This window comes from Martes martes (genome assembly GCF_963455335.1).
Source record: "Martes martes genome assembly, chromosome: 3".
Lineage (NCBI taxonomy): Eukaryota > Metazoa > Chordata > Mammalia > Carnivora > Mustelidae > Martes > Martes martes.
This window is the reverse complement of record NC_137890.1, coordinates 119,649,362-119,671,788: the sequence shown is the minus strand read 5'-3', so window position 1 is coordinate 119,671,788 and position 22,427 is coordinate 119,649,362. Positions and strand designations below refer to the sequence as shown.

General features: G+C 36.3%; 1 protein-coding gene across 1 annotated transcript in view; it reads right to left on the bottom strand.

Annotated features, from left to right (window-relative positions):
- Positions 1-22,427, bottom strand: part of PDE1A (phosphodiesterase 1A) — a gene marked incomplete at both ends in the record, with an annotated part of 235,893 nt that overhangs the window by 87,769 nt on the left and 125,697 nt on the right. Inside the window, one exon of the mRNA XM_080798429.1 lies at positions 2,185-2,298. Coding sequence (XP_080654555.1) covers positions 2,185-2,298 — 114 coding nt within the window. The remainder of the gene's footprint in view (positions 1-2,184; positions 2,299-22,427) is intronic.

Below are 22,427 nucleotides of genomic sequence, written 5' to 3'. Positions count from 1 at the left end.
ACATCAGATTTTTTTCTATTTACACTTTGAGTCTCTGTTCGCTTAGAAGAATAATATACATTATATACATTTAGTGAAAGTTAACCAGGAAAACGATTATGCATAAAGCTTGTAATCTTAAAATGGTGGCTATGATTCCCCCTACCACTAATTTATGACTCTAAATCATGTTTTAACAGAAGAATTCTGTTCTGGGGACAAAGAAAAAAAAATCAACTGTGCAACATAGCTTGCACCATGCCCTTTCCTGTCTGTTATTAGTGAAAATCCTCATGGTCTCATATTAAAAAAAAAGGTCTGTACCTGATATAGGAAGATCTCCAAGTTTCCTTAGGGGAAAGAAAGCAACATGAAACACTATGTACATAGTGTGCCACCATCCATAAAAGGAGAACAGAAAAATATGAAATAAAAATTAGTAATACACCATTGGAAATATACATAAGAAATTTATAGTAGATTGGGATGGGATAGGGTGGAGGCAAGACTTCCATGAGGTACCTTTTTACATTATCTTGTTTTTTAAATCATGTGAATTTTTACATGTGTGGGGTGTGTGGGGTGTGTCTGTGTGTGTGTGTGTGTGTGTTTAAGCCCAGGACACATGGATATGTAAGAACATCAATCTCGTATCTGGTTTAACAGTTCTCTCCTCCACCAAGCTGAGGCCTGACTCATGCGTGGATACTTGCAGAAATGAAGGGGCATGATGGATGTCCCTGTCCCATCATCTGTCCCACTCACTCTGCTCTTTCTTATTGTTCAATGATGTGGTGGGTGTAACAGGAAATTATAGGAGTCAAAGGTTGTTACAAGATGGGTGTGTTTGTTGTCATGTAAGGGTCAGATGCCCAAATCCTGCTTATTTTTCTCTTCTGGGAAGCTTTTGTGTATCCTTCAGAGAACTTGCTACACTCTCTGGGGTGTTATGTGTTCTCTGATATCTGGGCTGCATCTTTATGATTTCTCCCTGGTTCATTCAACAATCACCTCATGTAGCCAGCCTCTTGTTCATCTTCTGAAGTCAGTTTTCTTTCAATACTGGTCAATCCCTTCTAAAGACTTTACTCCACTTGCCTCATGACTTTGAAAAACTTAGTGCATTTTCTGTGCTAAACTCTGGAGGGACACGTCTCTTCCTCCACAGTGTCCCTTTTACCTGTGAATTCAAGGTAGTCTGAATCAGCCTGCCACCTTTATCTCTGTTGAGATGAGAATCAGGAACCAGTCTCAGTACCCTCCAAACTCTATAGCGGTCAAATCTCTTACAAACTATCATAGCATACTCCAGAGTCTTCTATTAGCATTAGGACCCTCAGGATGCCCTCTTAAGGTTCTGGGGTAAGCCTCCTCTTAGGGAAAAAAGGAAAAAAAGAACAGTTCTCTCTTAAGGCCAAAGTTTCTTAATCTCCATAGGAATGACACTTAGGGGTGGTAACTCTTTGTTGTGGGGGAATTTCCTGTGCATTGTAGGATTTGTAACAGCATCTCCAGCCTCTACCCATCACATAACAGTAACACACTACCATTAACCAGACCAAAAATGTCTCCAAATATTGCCAAATGGCCCCTGGAAGGCAAATCACCTGATCAAAGCCACAACACCAGGCTAAGAACGCTCTTCAAATAAATCCCCATTTCTTAATCTCCTTACCACTCTGCTAAGTATGAAGTTAAGTGATTAAGGTCTGGGTGATGACTGAATATGCTTTGGAGACTATCCCTTAGCAAACCTCGCACAGAGAGTCTGATAGGTACATCTTATGAGAATGTGTGGACATGTGACACCCATTTTCTCAGCAGGAACTCTGGAATCTTGAGATAATAGGAAAATCCTTATATTGGTGATAATCGAAATAAGCCTACATATGTCTCTGAGTTTATAAATCTTCACCTAAAGGCAATGAGGGTGGGGAAGAGGACACTTCAGATTGTTCATTTTGTGACTTAATTGTTTGACTATTTTTTTATATTCACTATTTGGATTAAAATGTGTATTTTTAAAGAATGGATCATAGTCCAGTTAAATAGCTACACGAAGAAAAACCTTTTAAATTTTAATAAGATTTTAATTTTGGTTTCATGACTAAGATATGCTAAACTCATGTTTGAGATAAACGAAGACCAAGAGGAAAAAGGGAAGAGAGGCAAAGAAGATAGAAGGGAAGACAGGCTAAAGCATACCTTGTTTCATCAATGTAAACAGCTTCCAACACAGATGCTGCATACTCAATATTCTTCTTTAAGTCTACGACGTTAACATCACCTTTTTCCAGCTGCTTGACTAAGCATCTTAGTCTGTTTCATAAAAGTAGTCAAAAAAGAGAGAAATAAGAAGAGATTTATTATAATTATGTGGAAAATAGTCCAGTATTAAATACACAAATCAAGTTAAACTAGTAATGTATCTTTCTAGACCATCAAATAGAAATATTTTCAGGAATTTTTTGATATAATTAAGTTCAGTTTTTTGTCACTTAAACAACTCTCAAAAATTATATTCACCTCCCAGTAATATTAGGGTGTAGACTATTATTTTAGATACTATATTTCAAGCACAGTCTTTCTGGAAATTCAAAACAACAGAAATATTTCCATAAAAGTACATTCCTAACACTAGAATTTATTCTATGCCTGTTCTCCTTCTTCAGATTTGGTACTAAAAATTATTCAAAGGGTACTATTTATATCACTACAGTAGCAATTATTCACTATACACAGCAATAAAAACAAAAAGAAAGGCAAAAGATCTGAAAAAATACAATTATGATGAGAAAAAATATATGTATGTATGCTTAGTGTTTTTACTGAAAGGATTTTTCACCCGAGGCAAATCTATACAATATTTTCTCTTGCTTTTGCATATACAATGTGTCCCAACTTTCTGAGGAATTTTAAAGCATAGGGATCAACAAAGCCATGTCTGGATTCCTGACTCACAGAAACTGTGAGATAATTAATGTTATTGTTTGAAGACATTAAATTTGAGGGTTAATTTTTTATGTAGTAATAGATAGCTCATGTAGTGGGATAATATGAATATGAATACTTCTATAAGTTCCTAACATTTTCAGAAACTTCTGTGCATTAATTATAAACCAAGTGTTTCTGAAGATATTATACTATACTAGGCAGAAAAGGAAAACATATTCTTTATTCTTTACAAAATATAGATAAACAATGTGAGGGCAATTTATCCATTTTCCTAAGTCAGCAGATAGAATTTAATTCCATTCCTGAGCAAAGGTATTTTAGAGAGAATGGAGTACATCTACTTTCAGGCACCATCTTAGAGATAGTGTAGCAGATTTTCTGAAAATTTATTTTGGATGATTTTTAATACCAAGGCTAAGGGTATGAAGATAAGTTAAGAATTTTGACAAATACTTTATTTCTCCATGGGAAATAGCCATAACCTAGACTAAAACTTCTTATTGAGGAATCTACAATTATTTTTGTGCCATACATTTTTGTATGATAAAATATTAACAGATAACAACCTTGCAAAATAAAATCTATGTGTTAATAAAAAAAAGTCTTATTCATACAGTCAGCAAAATAAAACAAAACAAAGATAACTAAAACAGGTTACTGAAATAGGAACAACTAATCCTGTCAAGATATGTCTCCAAAGGCGAAGGAAACAAAAGCGAAAATGAACTTTTGGGACTTCATCAAGATCAAAAGCTTCTGCACAGCAAAAGAAACAGTCAACAAAACAAAGAGGCAACCCACGGAATGGGAGAAGATATTTGCAAATGACAGTACAGACAAAAGGTTGATATCCAGGATCTATAAAGAACTCCTCAAACTCAACACACACAAAACAGACAATCATATTAAAAAATGGGCAGAAGATATGAACAGACACTTCTCCAATGAAGACATACAAATGGTTACCAGACACATGAAAAAATGTTCATCATCACTAGCCATCAGGGAGATTCAAATCAAAACCACATTGAGATACCACCTTACACCAGTTAGGATGGCCAAAATTAGCAAGACAGGAAACAACGTGTGTTGGAGAGGATGTGGAGAAAGGGGAACCCTCTTACACTGTTGGTGGGAATGCAAGTTGGTGTAGCCACTTTGGAGAACAGTGTGGAGATTCCTCAAGAAGTTAAAAATAAAGCTTCCCTCTGACCCTGCAATTGCATTACTGGGTATTTACCCCAAAGATACAGATGTAGTGAAAAGAAGGGCCATCTGTACCCCAATGTTTATAGCAGCAATGGCGACTGTCTAAATAGGATGATAACGGAGTAACACATAGAGTGTTCTGAGATTTTTGTAATGCTTATGACCCAAGCACATTATACTTAGTGAAACTGCCTTTTGTGTGTCAGAGCAAAAGAGTCACAGCTCTGCAATGACTTAAACATATACCATTCATGTATCCTTGTGAAAATTACTTGGTACAATGTGGTTGTATGATGTACTTTTAAAAGCACTAAATACTTCAGATGATTGGCTTCTCTTCTTCGGAATAAATAAAATCTTTTTATTTGAGTTAGCAATTTCCTCCACTAAAAAACCTACATTTTTCAGGCTCTTTTGAATCTAGGTAGAGTCATTCAACTGCTTTCTGGCCAAGGAGAGTAATAGGAGGTTGTTGAGTAAGACTTTCAGAACAATGATTTTGAAGAGGGTAACTCAGCTGGAAAGGATTCTCTCTTATCCTTGCTAGTTCCTTGCTGCCCAAATGTGGTGGAATCGTCCAGCAGCCTTTTAAGATCATGAGTCATCTTGGCAATAGGAAGTTAACCAATAAGAATGGCAGAGAAGGACAATGCCAGTGGCCTGAGTCCCATACTGTGAATCTACCCAAATGAAGTCACCCACCTCTGAAGTTATTTCATATGAGAAAACAAAAAAAAAAATGTTGTATTTAAGCTACTATTCTTTTGAGACTTTTATGTCAGTCCTAACTGATAAGTCAAATAGGAAATGACTCAAAATAAAGAACTCAAAAATGGCAAAATCATCATAGAAAATGAAAAGGGGATGTCCCTGAGAATCTAACCACAGGTGCACTTCCTAAATGATGGGGTGTCATCCCATCAGCAGATCAGATCTGATGAAATCTGTGACAAGGAACATGCTGTTTAAAAGAGACATCTTTATGTGGTTTAAAAACAACAAAGGTTATGAATTTTTGTATTTTACTAGGGGTATAAGCCTATAATCTGGCACAAGAAATTGCTCTGAAAAAATACTCCAAAAAGGTTTTACCACCTCATCAGAAAATCGAGTTAGATATCTGGTTATAACTATAAAATCATAACCACCCCTATATCCTATATACACACAAATACACTCCAAAACTCACTATGCCAACCCAAAAAGACTGGAAGGAAATATAGATTTGGGCATTACTAGAACTTCTTTCCCTTTTATCTCCTTTGCCTGTATGCACCAAATTTCCTCTAGCAAGTACAAAATTCTATTTACAGAAAAGGAAAACTGTTGTATTGTAAAGAGATTATTTATAATTGGAACAGCAGGTTAATGGGATAATTTATATCATCATGATTCCAATTGTGAACTTGCTTTTGTAGTCAATTTATGCATACAATAATCCCCAACAATCTTATTTAGACTATGACTTCACTCCGTTTATAGATAATACAAGGTCCAATATCTTTCTGAATCATTTTCAAATGATCATAATTTCTAAATTAGTGGGTTCTAAAGCATTAAGGCTTTACTTTATCTATGTATACAAATTTTTAATTTTTTAAAAAAGATAACTATATTTATCTAATTCCTAAGCCATTCTATGGGCCAATTCTCAGAACTAAAAAAGAAATCACGGTCATTTGCATAAAAAAACAGGTTCTCCTAAACTAGTAAAACATCTTTTTAATAATGATTGATTGATTGATTGATTGATTTTGAGGAGGGGAGGGACAGGGGAAGAAGGAGAGAATCTTTTTTTTTTTTTTTAAAGATTGTATTTATTTGACAGAGATCACAAATAGGCAGAGAGGCAGGCAGAGAGAGAGAGGAAGGGAAGCAGGCTCCCTGTTGAGCAGAGAGCCCGATGCGGGGCTCGATCCCAGGACCCTGAGATCATGACCTGAGCCGAAGGCAGAGGCTTAACCCACTGAGCCACCAAGGTGCCCCGAAGGAGAGAATCTTAAGCAGGCTCCATGCCCAGCATGGAGACTGATGTGGAGATCAATTTCATGACCATGAGATCATGACCTGAGCTGAAATCAAGACTTGGTCACTCAACTGACTCAGCCACTAAGGCACCGTGTGATTTGGTTTCTTTCATCAGAGTAGGGAAGCATAGTGAAAAACAGTGTTCTTAATGCAAGGTCTAGGTATGTTCTTCTTGTCTCTGAAACTTAGGTTGAGTAGATGTGTTAGATGTTCTAATCTGTGCGGGTTCCACAGATTGCTGGGTTGGAGAGTCCACTGGGTACTCTGCTGGGTAGCAGAACAATTTAACAGCTGTTGTACCAAACAACATAGACCACCTATTTATAAGCAGATGATGGTGCCAAAAAAGTCTTAAAAGTCCAAGTCAGTTACATAAATATTTAGCATTTATTACTATACATGGGGCTGTGAGAGATATAGATAGATAGATATAGGTATATATTTATTTATATGAATCCATGTAAGAATATATGTGAATGCAATATGTAAGGATACACACACATACACACACACATATAATGCATGGGCACCTGTGTGTACACCACAGTACCTGTCTTCAAGGTATTTGCAATCTCTGGGGATGGCCTGACATATGCACATAATATGGTCAAATGTTGAAATGCATACATTCCTCATTACTTTTTTCAGACAACCCTAATTTCCAAGAAAACTCACTTAGTCATTGTTCCTCAAACATTCTCTCATCATCCTAGGTTGAAGTTCTTATCTCTTACTGAAATATCTATCTCCATATCCGATCTTTAACTGTCTGAAACATGTTTAGTAACTAGGCATATCTGGGCTGCTGCCTATATCATGAGCCCTTTGAAGATTACCATCCCTTGTGTTCTCTCCCAACTTAGGGAAAAAACCATACTTCATTTACTCCTCACTAACAAAACTGAAATTTCTCTGGCTTCCTTATAATTTCAATTTTGGGTACATGATGTTTTCCCAATCGGTTTTTTATCCAATCAAAAAATTATGAGGTCTGCAAAACAGCAAGAAAATTGATCCATAATGAGGACAAAAATCATCCAGCCAAACTTAACCCAAATACGGCAAAGATGATAGAATGCAAGGATGTTAAAAGTCATTATTAAAACACAATAATATATATAACATTATGCCAATAAATTCACCAACTCACAGAATGAGCAATTTCCTTAAAAGACAAAAGCTACCCAATCTCAGAAAGAAATGGGTAAACTAAATTTGAAGTTAAAAATGTTAACATAAAGAAAGCTTCAGGCCCAGATGACTTCATTGGTGAATTACGTCAAAAATTTAAGAAAGTGGGGAGCCTGGGTGGCTCAGTGGGTTAAAGCCTCTGCCTTCGGCTCAGATCATGATCTCAGGGTCCTGGGATCGAGCCCCGCATCAGGCTCTCTGCTCCGCAGGGAACCTGCTTCTTCTTCTCTCTCTGCCTGCCTCTCTGCCTAGTTGTGATTTCTCTCTGTCAAATAAACAAAATATTAAAAAAAAATTTAAGAAAGTAATAACACATATTCTCTGCAAACTTTTCCAGAAAAATCCTATGTCCTAATCCTAATCCTATGTCATTCTGAGAGGTCAAAATTACTCAAACCAGATGAAAATATTAGAAGAAGAAGAAGGAAGAAGAGGAGGAGGAATAGAAGCAACATATCAATAAATATGCCTCATGTACTTAAATGTAAATAATCCTGAATATTTTAGGAAATCAAACCCACCAATATATAAAAGAATAGTATATCATATAAGAGATTTATCCCAGGAATGCAAGGTTGTAATAAAATTGAAAAGTTAATCAATATAACATTATATTAAGAAACTAAATAAGAAAAGCCATATGATCATCTCACTAAATACTCAAAAAGCATTTAACAAAATCCAACGTCAATTGCTCATGAAACTCTTAGCATATTAGAAGCAGAGAGGAGCTTCCTCACTTTATGATGGTTATAAATAAATCTACAGTTAACATCATTAGTAAAGTTAAATAACAGAATGCTTTCCTCCAAACATCAGAAATAAGGAAGGGTCTACTCTTACCCCAGCTATTCATCACTGTACTGGATCTTACAGCCAATGCAATAAGGCAAGAATAAAAAGCATCCAAATTGGAAAAGAAGCAATAAAACTATCTTTGTTCAGAGGCAACATGATTCTCTAAGTAGAAAATCTGATAGAATATATCAAAAAGCTACTAAAAGTAATAAACGATTTTAAAGAGTTTGCAATACAGACAAACAGATAAGGAAAAGTCAATATTCTTTCCATATGATAGTAATGGACAATTTGAAATTAAAATGACAAGCAGTATCATTTAAAATCATACCCAAAAGACATATGTCTAACAAAATAATATGGAAACCCTATACACGAAAACTACAGAACATTGTTGAAAGGAATCAAAGTAGACCTACATAAAGGAGATGTGCTGTGTTCATGGATTGAAAGACTCAATACTGTTAACACATAATTTCCCCCAGGCTTTTGTTAATGTTGCATATACTGACATGCTGATTCAAAACAAATGTAACAAAAAGAACAAGTTGGAGACTTATATTATTTCAATACTTGTAAGACTTTAAGACTTACTCTATTTTTTTTAAATTTAATTTATTTATTTGAGAGACAGCACACAAGCAAGGGGGAGGGGCAGACACAGAGGGAAAAGCAGACTCCCCACTGAGCAGGGATATTGACAAGGGACCCAGGATCCCAGGATCTCAAGATTATGACCTGAGCTGAAGGCAGCTGCTTAACTGACTGAGCCACCCACGTGCTCCTTTGAGACTTATTTTAGAGTTACAAGACAGCATAGTATTGGCACAAAAACAAACACATAGACCAGTGGAACACAGTAGAAAGCCAGCTATAGACCTGCAACTCTATGGTTAAGTAATCTTTGACAAAGCAGGAAGAAAATACAGTGGAAAAAAGTCTCTTCAATAAATGGTGCTGGGAAAATTGGGCAGCTATATGTAGAAGAATGAAACTCGACCATTCTCTTACACCATACACAAAGATAAATTCAAATTGGATAAAAGACCTCAATGTGAGGCAGGAATCTATCAAAATGCTAGAGGAGAACATAGGCAGTAACCTCTTCGACATCGGACACAGCAACTTCTTTCAAGACATGTCTCCAAAGGCAAAGGAAACAAAAGCGAAAATGAACTTTTGGGACTTTCATCAAGATCAAAAGCTTCTGCACAGAAAAGGAAACAGTCAACAAAACAAAAAGGCAACCCATGGAATGGGAGAAGATATTCACAAATGACACTAGAGACAAAGGGCTGATATCCAAGATCTATAAAGAACTCCTCAAACTTGACACACACAACACAGATAATCACATCAAAAAATGGGCAGAAGACATGAACGGACTCTTCTCCAATGAAGACATACAAATGGCTAACAGACACAGGAAAAAATGTTCATCATCACTAGCCATCAGGGAGATTCAAATTAAAACCACATTGAGATACCACCTTACACCAGTTAGAGTGGCCAAAATCAACAAGACAGTAAACAACATGTGTTGGAGAGGATGTGGAGAAAGGGGAACCCTCTGACACTGTTGGTGGGAATGCAAGTTGGTACAGCCACTTTGGAGAACAGTGTGGAGATTCCTCAAGAAATTAAAAATAGAGCTTCCCTATGACCCTGCAATTGCACTACTGGGTATTTACCCCAAAGATACAGATGTAGTGAAAAGAAGGTCCATCTGTACCCAATGTTCATAGCAGCAATGGCCACAGTCACCAAACTGTGGAAAGAGCCAAGATGCCCTTCAACAGACGAATGGATAAAGAAGATATGGTCCAAAAAAAAAAAAAAAAAAAAAGAAGAAGAAGATATGGTCCATATATACAATGGAATATTATGCCTCTATCGGAAAGGATGAATACCCAACTTTTGTATCAACATGGACGGGACTGGAAGAGATTATGCTGAGTGAAATAAGTCAAAGCAGAGAGAGTCAATTATCATATGGTTTCACTTACTTGTGCAGCATACGGAATAACACAGAGGACATTGGGAGATGGAGAGGAGAAGTAAGCAGGAGGAAATCAGAGGGGGAGACAAACCATGAGAGACTGTGGATTCTGAGAAACAAACTGAGGGTTTTGGAGGGGAAAGGGGTGGGGTTGGGTGAACCTGATGGTGAGTATTAAGGAAGGCACATATTGCATGGAGCACTGGGTGTGGTGCATAAACAATGAATCTTGGAACAATGAAAAAAAATTAAATTAAATTAAAAGAAAAAAAGCTACAGTAATCAGTATGGTAAAAATAGCATGATATGGTACATTACGAGCAGCAGCATAGGTTGATAGATCAATGGAACAGAATATAGTCTAGAAAGATATCTATCGATATATAGAATAGATTTTGGAAAATGGTGCAAAAATAATTTAGTGGTAAAAGGATAGCCTTCACAATAAATGGTGCTGGATAAATAGAAGTATCTATGTGTAAAAGGAACTTTGATCCATACATGTATCACAGATCTAAATGTATATCCTAGAACTATAAACCTAGAAGAAAACATAGGAGAAAATTTTGTCATCTTGACTCAGCCAAAGATGTCTTATATACAGCACTTAAAGCACTACCTATGAAAAAATAATAAGTTGAACTTCATCAATATTAAGAACTTCTGTTCTTCAGAGACATTTCAAAGAATGAAAAGAAAAGCCATAGACTGGAAGAAAATATTTGCAAATCATATATCGTTTTTTTTAAGATTTCATGTATTTATTTGAGAGAGAGCACACAAGAGCACAAGCAGGGGGAGCAGCAGAAGGAAAGGGAGAGGCAGTTTCCCCGCCAAGCAAGAAGCCTGATGTGGGACTCGATCCCAGGATTCCAGGATCACAACCTGAGCCAAAGGCAGACGCCCAACTGACTGAGCCACCAAGGTGCCCCTGCAAATCAGATATCTGATAAAGGATTCCTATCCAAAACATAAAGATCTTGCAAAAACTCAATCATAACAAGACAAGCAACCCAATACAAAATTTGCAAGTGATTTGAACAAACTCTTCACTAAAAAAGATATATTCACAGCAAATAATTTGAGCATCTTTGAGAAGATGCTCAAAATTACTAATCATTAGGAAAAAAATCAAATTAAAACAATAATAATGAGATGCAACCAACCACCTATTAGAATAGTCAAAAGTAAAGTAACTGGTGATATGAAATATTGGCAAAGATGTTAAGCAACTAAAATTACCATACGTTATTGTTGGGAATGTAAATAGGTACAATCATTTTGAAAACAGTTTCTTAAAAAGTTAAACATTCATGTACCATACGAATCAGCCATTCTATTCTTTGGTGAAGAGAACAAGAAATATATGTCCTTTCAAAGACTTATACACAAATGTTCATAGAAATTTTATTTGTAATAGCCCCAAACTGGAAACAATCCAAATATTCATCAACAGTAAAGAGACAAACAAACTAGGACATATCCAACCAAAGAAGTTCTATGCAGCAAAAAAGGAATGAACTACTGACATGAGTAAATGCCAAATAATTATGCTGAGTGAAATAAGATATGTGCATACTGCATGATTCCATTTATACAAAATTGTAGAAAATGCAAAGGATTCTTATAGTGACAGGAAGCAGATCAGTGGTTGCCTGGGAATGGAGGAGGTGGGGATTGGGAAGCAAAGGGAGGGAAGTATTACAAAGGAACTCAAGGAAGCTTTTGAAATTAAGAGAAATGTTAATTTTCTTAATTGTGGTCATGGTTTCATAAGTGTATGCATATGTCAATTTTTACCAAATTATAACTTAAAACTAAAATATGTAATCAGTCATTTGAGATAGAAAAAAGGCATATACAAAATAGATGCTTCTTACATATCTTCATTTTTCATCAATTTAATTAAATACTAAAATTCTAACATACACATTGGAGACATGAAAAAAATATGAACCAGCTTTACACTCCTAATCTTTTCCCAATGGGAATGACACCAGTCTTTGATAATTTTTGAGACTTTTAATATCAGGTTGAATATTATGAACATATTCTGATCTTAGCTCTTTGGAGGGACTTCCTTACCTTCGAATGATCAGACCACTTAAAGGAAGACAGAAATGAAAATAGAAACACTATCTTTGAAAATTACTGACTGGCTCTGTGATTCAATAAATAGTTACAGACTAGAAACAATTTCTATCTTTAAACAACGAATACTTAGCTGTAGAAATGACTGCATTTTTTAAATTCAAATACAGAGCTGCAACTTTCGAAATGAAAAAATACTCAGCATAAACTGGTGTCGTTTTCTTAATCAAGTACTTCAAATACTGTTAAGTTACCTACTAAGATACTGCTACATGACCCCATCTTGCAGAAGGACCACCCACATAACTAAGATATTGAAAAATCTTCTCTATCTATGCAAGTCATTATTAATTCTAGGATATAAACTATCCAGGACATCCTTAACTCTATAGAGCCTGCATAATAAATAAATTAATAAATACAATTTAAAAGAGAATTGATAATTGTTAAATCCCTATTAACATCCCCATTGGTGACCTTATTGAAATTACAAAGATGTAGTTCTAGTAACACCATACTGAGAAGCATAAAAGATAAGGTACAATAATATCTATAGCAGGTATTAACATTAACACTAAAAGATGGCCTTACACAAGAGTGCAACAAAAACCCACAAATATGGACTGTCAACAAAGAAGCTACTCTGTAGTTTTTAGTAAGTTCTGTTACCTCTGATTCCAATATTATAAAAAATGATAGTAAGAAGCCATTAAATTTTGAAATTCTCTTATCTACTCTGCAGCTAAGTGCTTAGGAAACTAAATCCTAACCTCAGTCTAAGAAGCAAGGCATACAGATTTAAAGTACTTTTAAGACATTTTTCTTTCACTTATGTAAATACTATAATTGTAAAGCTCCTGTTACCTTTATTTTATGAGATAAATGACTCCTAAAACAATTGGTATCATTAAAAACAATGGGAACAATTGTATGACAAATATTATTAACCTTTAAGATAAGTTTACATTCTACATTTAAAGTAACAAAATACCCAAATGAGGTAGAGAATATATGAAGGACAAGTATTCTTTTTTGGAAAAGTTTTTTTTTTAAGTACAAAGGAATATATAATTATTCTCTCTCATCTCCCAAAATCACAATTTAAGTAAACTGTTTATCACTTTACTTCAAGTAAATTTTTTTTTTTAAGATTTTATTCATTTCTTTGAGACAAAGAGAGAGCATGAGCAGAGGGGAGGAGCAGAAGCACAGAGAGAAACAGACTCCTTGCTCAGCAGGGAGCCTAACACCGGGCTCAATCCCAGAACCCCAAATTCACAACGAAGCCAAAGTCAGATGCTCAACCAACAGAGCCACCCAGGTGCCCCTCAAGTAAACTTTTTATTATAGAAATGGGCATGCATAATTCCCAGCATGTAGAAGAATTCCTTCTAAGTACAGAGATACAAACACTCAAATAGTTTGAAATGTTTTCAAGATCAATTTTTTCCTATTTGTAGGCAAAAGAACAGTAAGATCATATTGACTCTACAGAGGGAACCAATCATTTGTGCCTTGATACTTTACTTCTGTGGAATACTATGAACTGTGTGGATTTTCCAGGATTTTCTTTAAAGATTATATATTTAAGTAAATATATATATTAAATATATATAAATACAAAGATATTTAAACACACATTTAAATCTATAAATATATTACAGATTTAAATATATATATATACAGGTATTGATAAAAACATAAATATGCTATATATATGTATGTATATATACATACATATATATATAAATTTTGGAAACAAACAGTTCACAGCTTGCTCACCCTTCAGTGATGCTAAGCAGGTGACAAGCACTACCTATGCACAGAGAGATTTTAATCACTTTTCAGAGCCACACTCTTTTTTTTTTTTTTTTTTTTTTTTAAAGGATTTTATTTATTTGGCAGAGAGAGGTCACAAGTAGGCAGAGAGGCAGGCAGAGAGAGGGGGGAAAGCAGGCTCCCTGCCGAGCAGAGAGCCCGATGCGGGGCTCGATCCCAAGACCCTGGGATCATGACCTGAGCTGAAGGCAGAGGCTTAACCCACTGAGCCACCCAGGTGCCCCTTCAGAGCCACACTCTTAATATTAATGGCCTGTCAACAGTGAGCAAGCATAGAGGGGAAAACCTCCAGCATGAAAGACATAGACAAATATAAATAAAATTTAAAAAAACTTGGGGAAAACAGAAACAATACAAAGACCAAAGAAAAACTTTTAAAAAATGAGAAAGTAAGAGATTCCTTTGGGCAAAATAAGAGATTCATCCAGGAAACAAGAATATAATGCTACTTTTTAAAAATGGAAAAAATGGTATTTTAGAAACTCTTAGAAGTAAATCTTAAAGATTTACATAAAAATGTCAAAAAAGGAGTAGGGAACGAAGTCTAATATCCTACAGAGGACAAAAAGACAGCAAGAGGTTATCTTATCTTACAAAGATAAGAAAATTAGAGGGCCAGTTCAGGAGATCTAATATCCAGTGTACTAACTTTCCAGACATCAAGGTTAGAGGAAATGATGAAAGAAAAAGTCAATTACCCAGAACTAAGATTCTCCATTTTGAAAGGGCCCACCAGGGTTAGTATCGTGGGCATGTGACCTGGTAGTCAGTCATATAGGACCTTGTGCTTAGAAGCACTCATTGTATAGTGCTCTGCTGTCACTACCCTGAAATTCTTAATAATTTTTGAAAAGAAAGCCCCACAACTTCATTTTGTACCAGGCCCTGTATGTTATGTAGCTGGTATGCGGTCAACCTAGAATTCTATATGCAGCCAAACTTTCAAATTTGAAGAAAGAATAAAGGCTTTTTCAGATATTCAATGACTCCCAGAATTTGACTTTTCATGCACTCTTTTTTAGGAAGCCACTGAGATAGATGTATTTGACCAAAACAAGGACATAACATGAGTCTAGTGCAGAGAGGTAAAGAAGGGAAGTCTCTGAATAAGAGATATGTGACCATCCTAGAAATTAACTAGTCTAGATGAAGTAGGAGTGCAGAGGAAAAAATGTAGGAAGAAGTCTCTAGGGGAAGAAATCGAACTGATGAACAATGGAACTGACAGGGTATTTGGAACTTTGTTTTGACAGATCATTTGAGCATTCATAAAATTATAAAATATATGTGAAAAATACAATAATCATGAAATGAAGGAGAAAGAAAGTTATATAAGATAGGAAAGCCATTTGATTGACATTTTGATTGGCAAGTGAATAATATTTAGAAATCACACTGCTTACAAACACAAGTGACTTAAAAACGAAATAAGGTACAATATGACTGTTGAAAAGATGAGAGTAAAGAAGTTGGCTAAATGAATGTCTGAGAGCTATTTCCTCTGTTATTAACATGGCTGTCCATTGATAAATCTGAAATTGATATGACTTGGAAATATGCTGAAGTAGGGAGAAATAAAAAGAGCTAAACCACTGAAATTTTTACTTCTGGAAAATTCGCTGCTGATTTTGATAATAATAAAAATAATTTTAGTGACATAATCCCTTATTAAAGTAGAATATTCAATATCCTGCCAACAACACAAGTGACTTAACCTAAGTCAGGCCCTTTACTTGGTAGTTTTGGAATCACTGACCATGAAAAATTTAAATGACTGAAAAATAACAAGATGTCAAAATTCATCTTGAATTAAAAACAAAGAAAGACTGAAAGGGTACAAAGTATCCCAAACATGAGTTGATGGTTAATGATGAATTCTAGTTGTTCTAGGCTTTAAGACACATAGTGAAGCCAAGGGAAACAGAATTACACATGATGAATATACACCCATTCATCACATGTTCCATGCTCATGAATCAAACTAACAGAAAAAAGGCACTAATGTTTTAGATGTGAGGTAGACACCCAAAGGGAAATATTCATATATTATGTGAAAAAGAGATAGAGAGCTATGAGGAAATAGCATAAAGATTGAGAGCAGTTTGAAATATGATGGATGAATTTATTACATATTTTATTGCACATTTATGTAATAAGTATGCAATTTATTAAATATTACATGGTTTTTGAAAAATCAGAGAAAGATACATTGAGTAGTGCTATGAAAGTCTAATAATTAGAATGTGGTTGAGAGAAAACGAAGAGGTTGCGCATGCCACGAGCACCATGAAACTGAGGTGTTCCTGAAGAAATAAGCAACTGAAAACCAGCCAAGTCATGTATTCTAACAGCTGAGCAGAGCAACCTCAGCACCAGTTCCACAAAAAATAACAAAAGCACGTTTAAAAGTGAATGGCCAAAATTAGCAAGACAGGAAACAACGTGTGTTGGAGAGGATGTGGAGAAAGGGGAACCCTCTTATACTGTTGGTGGGAATGCAAGTTGGTACAGCCACTTTGGAGAACAGTGTGGAGATTCCTCAAGAAATTAAAAATAGAGCTTCCCTATGACCCTGCAATTGCACTACTGGGTATTTACCCCAAAGATACAGATGTAGTGAAAAGAAGGGCCATCTGTACCCCAATGTTTATAGCAGCAATGGCCACGGTCGCCAAACTGTGGAAAGAACAAAGATGCCCTTCAATGGACGAATGGATAAGGAAGATGTGGTCCATATATACTATGGAGTATTATGCCTCTATCAGAAAGGATGAATACCCAACTTTTGTAGCAACATGGATGGGACTGGAAGAGATTATGCTGAGTGAAATAAGTCAAGCAGAGAGAATCAATTATCATATGGTTTCACTTATTTGTGGAGCATAACAAATAACATGGAGGACATGGGGAGATGGAGAGGAGAAGGGAGTTGAGGGAAATTGGAAGGGGAGGTGAACCATGAGAGACTATGGACTCTGAAAAACAACCTGAGGGTTTTGAAGGGGCGGGGGGTGGGAGGTTGGGGAAACCAGGTGGTGGGTATTAGGGAGGGCACAGATTGCATGGAGCACTGGGTGTGGTGCAAAAACAATGAATACTGTTATGCTGAAAAGAAATTTTAAAAAAAGGGAGAATGTTACCATGAGAATTATAATATTGTGTTGAAGATTGTTAGCCTCTATTATTACACTGTAAAATTACTTCAAACAGTCTTATAATTTCTCAATAAATTTTAGAGCTTAAAAAAAATAAAAGTGGGCTTAGGACATTTACTCTTAATAGAGTACCATGTAACAACAGACTTCAAAAATACACTAGCAGAGAAGGAAACTGATAATATTAAAATATACTTTTAAAGAACTGTGCATAAACAAAAAAAACTATGAAAAGAAAGTACAGGTCTGCTACACAAGCATCTGGAACCACAGATACAGCTGACATGGAAGCCTTCCTAGAAACAAAGAAGGAGAAGGAACTATCCTGGCTTTTCTCATCCTCCTCACCTATTCTGCAACCTCCTGACGGTATCTGCCACTGGCCAAATCTAGCCAGGTGCCAGTTTACACAGGCACCTGGGAAATTCAGGTGGGATGATATGGAGTAGAGCAGGAATAAGGCAAGGAATAGATCTAAGGGCAAACAGGTCTTAAAACATAAGACATGGTCCCAGAAAGTGTCAGAATTTTTTTCTGAGAGTTGGAAATAAGGCAGAAAGGTGGGTGGCATGTCTTTTCTGTCATGTTAGGGCAAAGTTAACTAAGAATTATCTGGAGGAATGTATTTAGTTCTTCTCACTTTTTACTATTGATTAAAGAATTCAGATGCCTTGAAGCTAATTGTTCAGTGTACTTGAAGATTTTTGTCTGGTACAAATGAAAAAAAAATTATCTGGTAGAATAGACAACCTGACATGTTTAAGACATTGTTAGACATTAGCTAGTTGTGCATCTAACCCAGCAATCTTATTGGACATTGTCTGTGTACACCTACTTTCTTAAATGCATTTTTAACTAGTTATAACTTTCTTTTTTGAAAGATTTTTTTAATTTATTTCACAGAGAAAGAGAGATCACAAGTAGGCAGAGAGGCAGGCAGAGAGAGGGGCGGGAAGAAGGCTCCCTGCTGAGCAGAGAGCCCGATGCGGGACTCGATCCCAGGACCCTGAGATCATGACCTGAGCCAAAGGCAGAGGCTCAACCCACTGAGCCACCCAGGCACCCCAACTAGTTATAACTTCTTATTTACTCCTTCATTATTAGCGACTGAAAGAAAAATTTGGTACGCGTTCAGTTAGTATTTGCACGTCATGATTTTACCTTTTTAAAAGTATATTTCAAGAAAAGTACAATAAATGTCTGTACAATTTATCCCAACTCAGCAAGCATAATAAGTAATGCCATCAACTCCAGAGAAGAAGAATATAACAGATACAAAAATAATGACCAGAAGATACTTCCTCACTTCTTTTCTTCCTTCCCTTCTTTTCTATTTCTTTTTTCCCTTTCTTTCAGAACTAATAAAGACATGGCTCTCGTGAGTTCCTAGAATGTAGATATAAAAATTAACGAAAATTGGCCCTAAAAATAGCAACTTGTTTGGGAAGGAGCACTTTCCCTCCAGATCCACATAGTAGTAGTGCTATGCTCACTCACATGATTTTTCTTTTTTATCTTTTTCAACACACAGTGTCATATGAGTTTTAGTGCACAATATAGTGATTCTCATTTTTTTTGATGATTAAAAATACAGATCAAGCACTGAGTCTGTCCTAGAAGCGCGTCTCAATATCACTGCACAATCACAGAAAAGTTTTTGACATATTTTTGCTTCTCTTATAAGTCCTTATCTACTCCTAATGGAGACAAACAAGGTAAGTAATTCAGAAAGATGGATTTCTGATTTTTAAACATAGAATGACATGCTAAACAGTAAGAAAACTGCCCTCAGCCAATTTTTCTCATGACTTGTTTTCAGGGAATCCTCAGTGGTCTGGGTTTTCTTCCTACAGAGTTGTTGATGCTAGAATGAAACCTCATATAAGGTGCTTTTCTGCAAATTCCTCCAATTTGACTGAGGTAAATGCAATCCCATCTGTATTGAGATGCACTGCTAGTTTTCTACAGGAACTCAACTTTCCATAAGACAATAATGTGGAATGAAACACTAACAGGAGTTTCTTCACGTGAAATGGTTCACAAAATCTATTAGGGTCCTTATCCAAATTTCTTGAGTCCCGGCCATGACTTGGTTACAGTGAGTGCCTGGCAAGTATCAGCCTCGGTCACAGTCTATTCAAAGTCGATCAGTCCACAGCACTAGACAGACATCAGGCCTATGACATATTAACTATAACCGTATGTGATCTGGCCAGGAGAATATGATGACTTCTTTCTGGAAGATCAAGATTTCTTTATAAAATATCTTTAATATGATGATTAAACAGGACAGTTTCTTGGGAAAATCTTTAATTCATATCCTTTTCCTTTATCCCTACATAGATTCCAACTCCTATCAAAACAAGGACTAATCTGGAAGTGGGCACAGTTGAAAATGTGTTTTAACATGCTTGAACAATTGACTCAGATCAAACATTCTCATTTCAAAGTTTCCAGTGGTTATGGCATAAACACTCAACAATTTGCTTGGGCAGATAACCTAGGACATCAACTTTTGACAATGTTTTTCCAGATCTTTAAGCATAAATGCTGAACTAAAGATTTTGATTCTGTGTTTAGGTAGCCTTAAATAGAGAGAGGATTTAGTTTTAGAACTGAGTTTTCAAAGAAAGTGATCAGGGAGGGGATGCCTGGATGGCTCAGTTGGTTGTCTGACTCTCGATTTCTGCTCAGGTCCTGATCTCAGGGTCGTGGGATCAGCTCAACACTGGGCTCTATGCTCAGCTTGGGGTCTGCTTGTCCCTTTCCATCTGCTCCTTGCTCCCCCCCCCCCAACTCTCTTTCTCCCTCTGTCTCTCAAGTAAATAAATACAATACTTTGTTTTAAAAAAAGCAGTGATCGGGGTGCCTGGGTGTCTCAGTGGGTTAAGCCTCTGTCTTCGGCTCAGGTCATGATCTTAGGGTCCTGGGATCGAGTCCCGCATCGGGCTCTCTGCTCAGCAGGGAGCCTGCTTCTCTCTCTCTCTCTCTCTGCCTGCCTCTCTGTCTACTGTGATCTCTCTCTGTCAAATGAATAAATAAAATCTAAAAATAAAAAATAAAAAAAGCAGTGATCAGTAAAATTGACATTTCTATCATGTCGGAAAGATTTATGAATTACTTTGCTTCTTTAGCTGTTAAATATAGGTTGATCTGGCACACAAGGTAGTGAAGACATTTTTAATGTTTTATGGACAACGCTTCAAGATCACAGAGATACTTGTCAATGCGAAAATCAAAATGAAAACAGTAATTTATGCAGGTCCTAATGGTAGAACAGGCTCAGAAGTCAACATCTGCTTGATATTACAGAAAGGGTACCTACCATGGTAAATTCCATCCTGTTCTCTATAGTAGTTCAGCAGTAGTTAGTTTGGGGGAGGGGCAAAGAGAAATTTGGTAGAATTGAATAACCCAAGAAGGTTTGAAGTACTTTTAAAAAAAATTTTAAAAGTAGGGCAAACACAGTTTAAATAGATTTGTACAGAGTGGTAAAAACTCGAGAATTGATGTAAAAGCTTAAAGTTGAAATTCCAAGGTTCAACTCATTTCTTCTTTTCTTTTTCCAGCCCAAACCCCTTATACTGTCAAATAATAGAGACTTTTACAGTTTCTTAGAGACACCCCATGAGTAAACTATTAAACAATTACTAGGGTATAATGAAAATAGGGTAGTAACCAGAATCCTTAAAAAGTAGATTTTCATTTTTTAGCGTGGTTTCTATTATATAAATTATATTTATTATTTATATTATGATAAGGGCAATGAATGTTCACTATAAATAGGGAGGATGAGCAGATTTTCAACAGTCTATAGCAGGAGAAAAAAAATACCATCTTATAATTCTTAGCCAGTAAAACCTTAATCATTGTGCTAGACAGGAACTCACAAAGCGTGCCACCACCATAGAACTAGGGGCTCTCTAACTTATATAATAAGGTAGAAAGGTTATTCTCTCTTTGCTTATTTACTTAAGGTCCATGCCCCTTTGGGTTTAACAGCTATGCTTGCTTTTCAGAATAATCTCACAGTACAGAAATTTCATCTGCCTTTTATGTTCCCAGAATTAGAAAGAAATAGCTAGATATCAAAGACCAAAGACCCATTTTCTCCCCGTCTTCTTTAGGGTTGGTTCCCTGGGGAGCCAATGATCAATCAAAACAGAGAAGTTCTGGTTACTTGGAAGAGAAACCTTCCTGGTAGACCATACATTTACGAACCTGACTTTTTAAAAAACTTGCTCTCCTTTTCTTCTCATACTGAATTCATTTTTTAAATTTATTTTTTTATTAACATGTAATGTATTATTTGCCCCAGGAGTACAGGTCTGTGAATCATCAGGCTTACACATTTCACAGCACTCACCGTAGCACATAAACTCCCCAGTGTCCATAACCCAACCAGCCTATCTCTACCAGCAACCCTCAGTTTGTTTTGTGAGTTTAAGAGTCTCTTGTGGTTTGTCTCCCTCCTGATCCCTTCTGGTGAATTCATTTTTTTTTTTAAATTTATTTATTTGTTAGAGAGAGAACGAGCGAGCACAGGCAGACAGAGTGGCAGGCAGAGGCAGAGGGAGAAGCAGGCTCCCCGCCGAGCAAGGAGCCCGATGTGGGACTTGATCCCAGGACGCTGGGATCATGACCTGAGCCGAAGGCAGCCACTTAACCAACTGAGCCACCCAGGCGTCCCTGGTGAATTCATTTTTTAAAAAGGTTAATTTATTTATTTGAGAGAGAGTGAATATGAGCACACAGGTGGGGAGGGGCAGAGAAAGAGAGAGAGAGTGAATCTCAAGCAGACACCCCACTGAACGCAGAGCCCAATGCAGGGCTTGATATCCCCACCCTAAGCTCATGACCTGAGCCCAAGTTCAACCAGCAGAGCCGCTCACTTGCTCCCAGAGTGAATGCACTTGTAAGAGTATCAATCCTGGTTTCCTACCTCTATCCTTTTGGACTTCAGATTTATAGCATCTAACTATTTTAAGAAGAATTTTCTAAGATCTAAGATGTGAAGGATTTAATTTTTTTCTTTCTTATTCTTTGGCCTTTACTTTTAAAGCATTTTGTCAAAGTAAATCACACACAGATATATATTCCTTTCATAAAAATTAACAGGTTTTGTTTTTTTTTTTTTTTCACCCTCTCAGTCGAACTCTGTGTTCTTTTCACAGAGACATCTC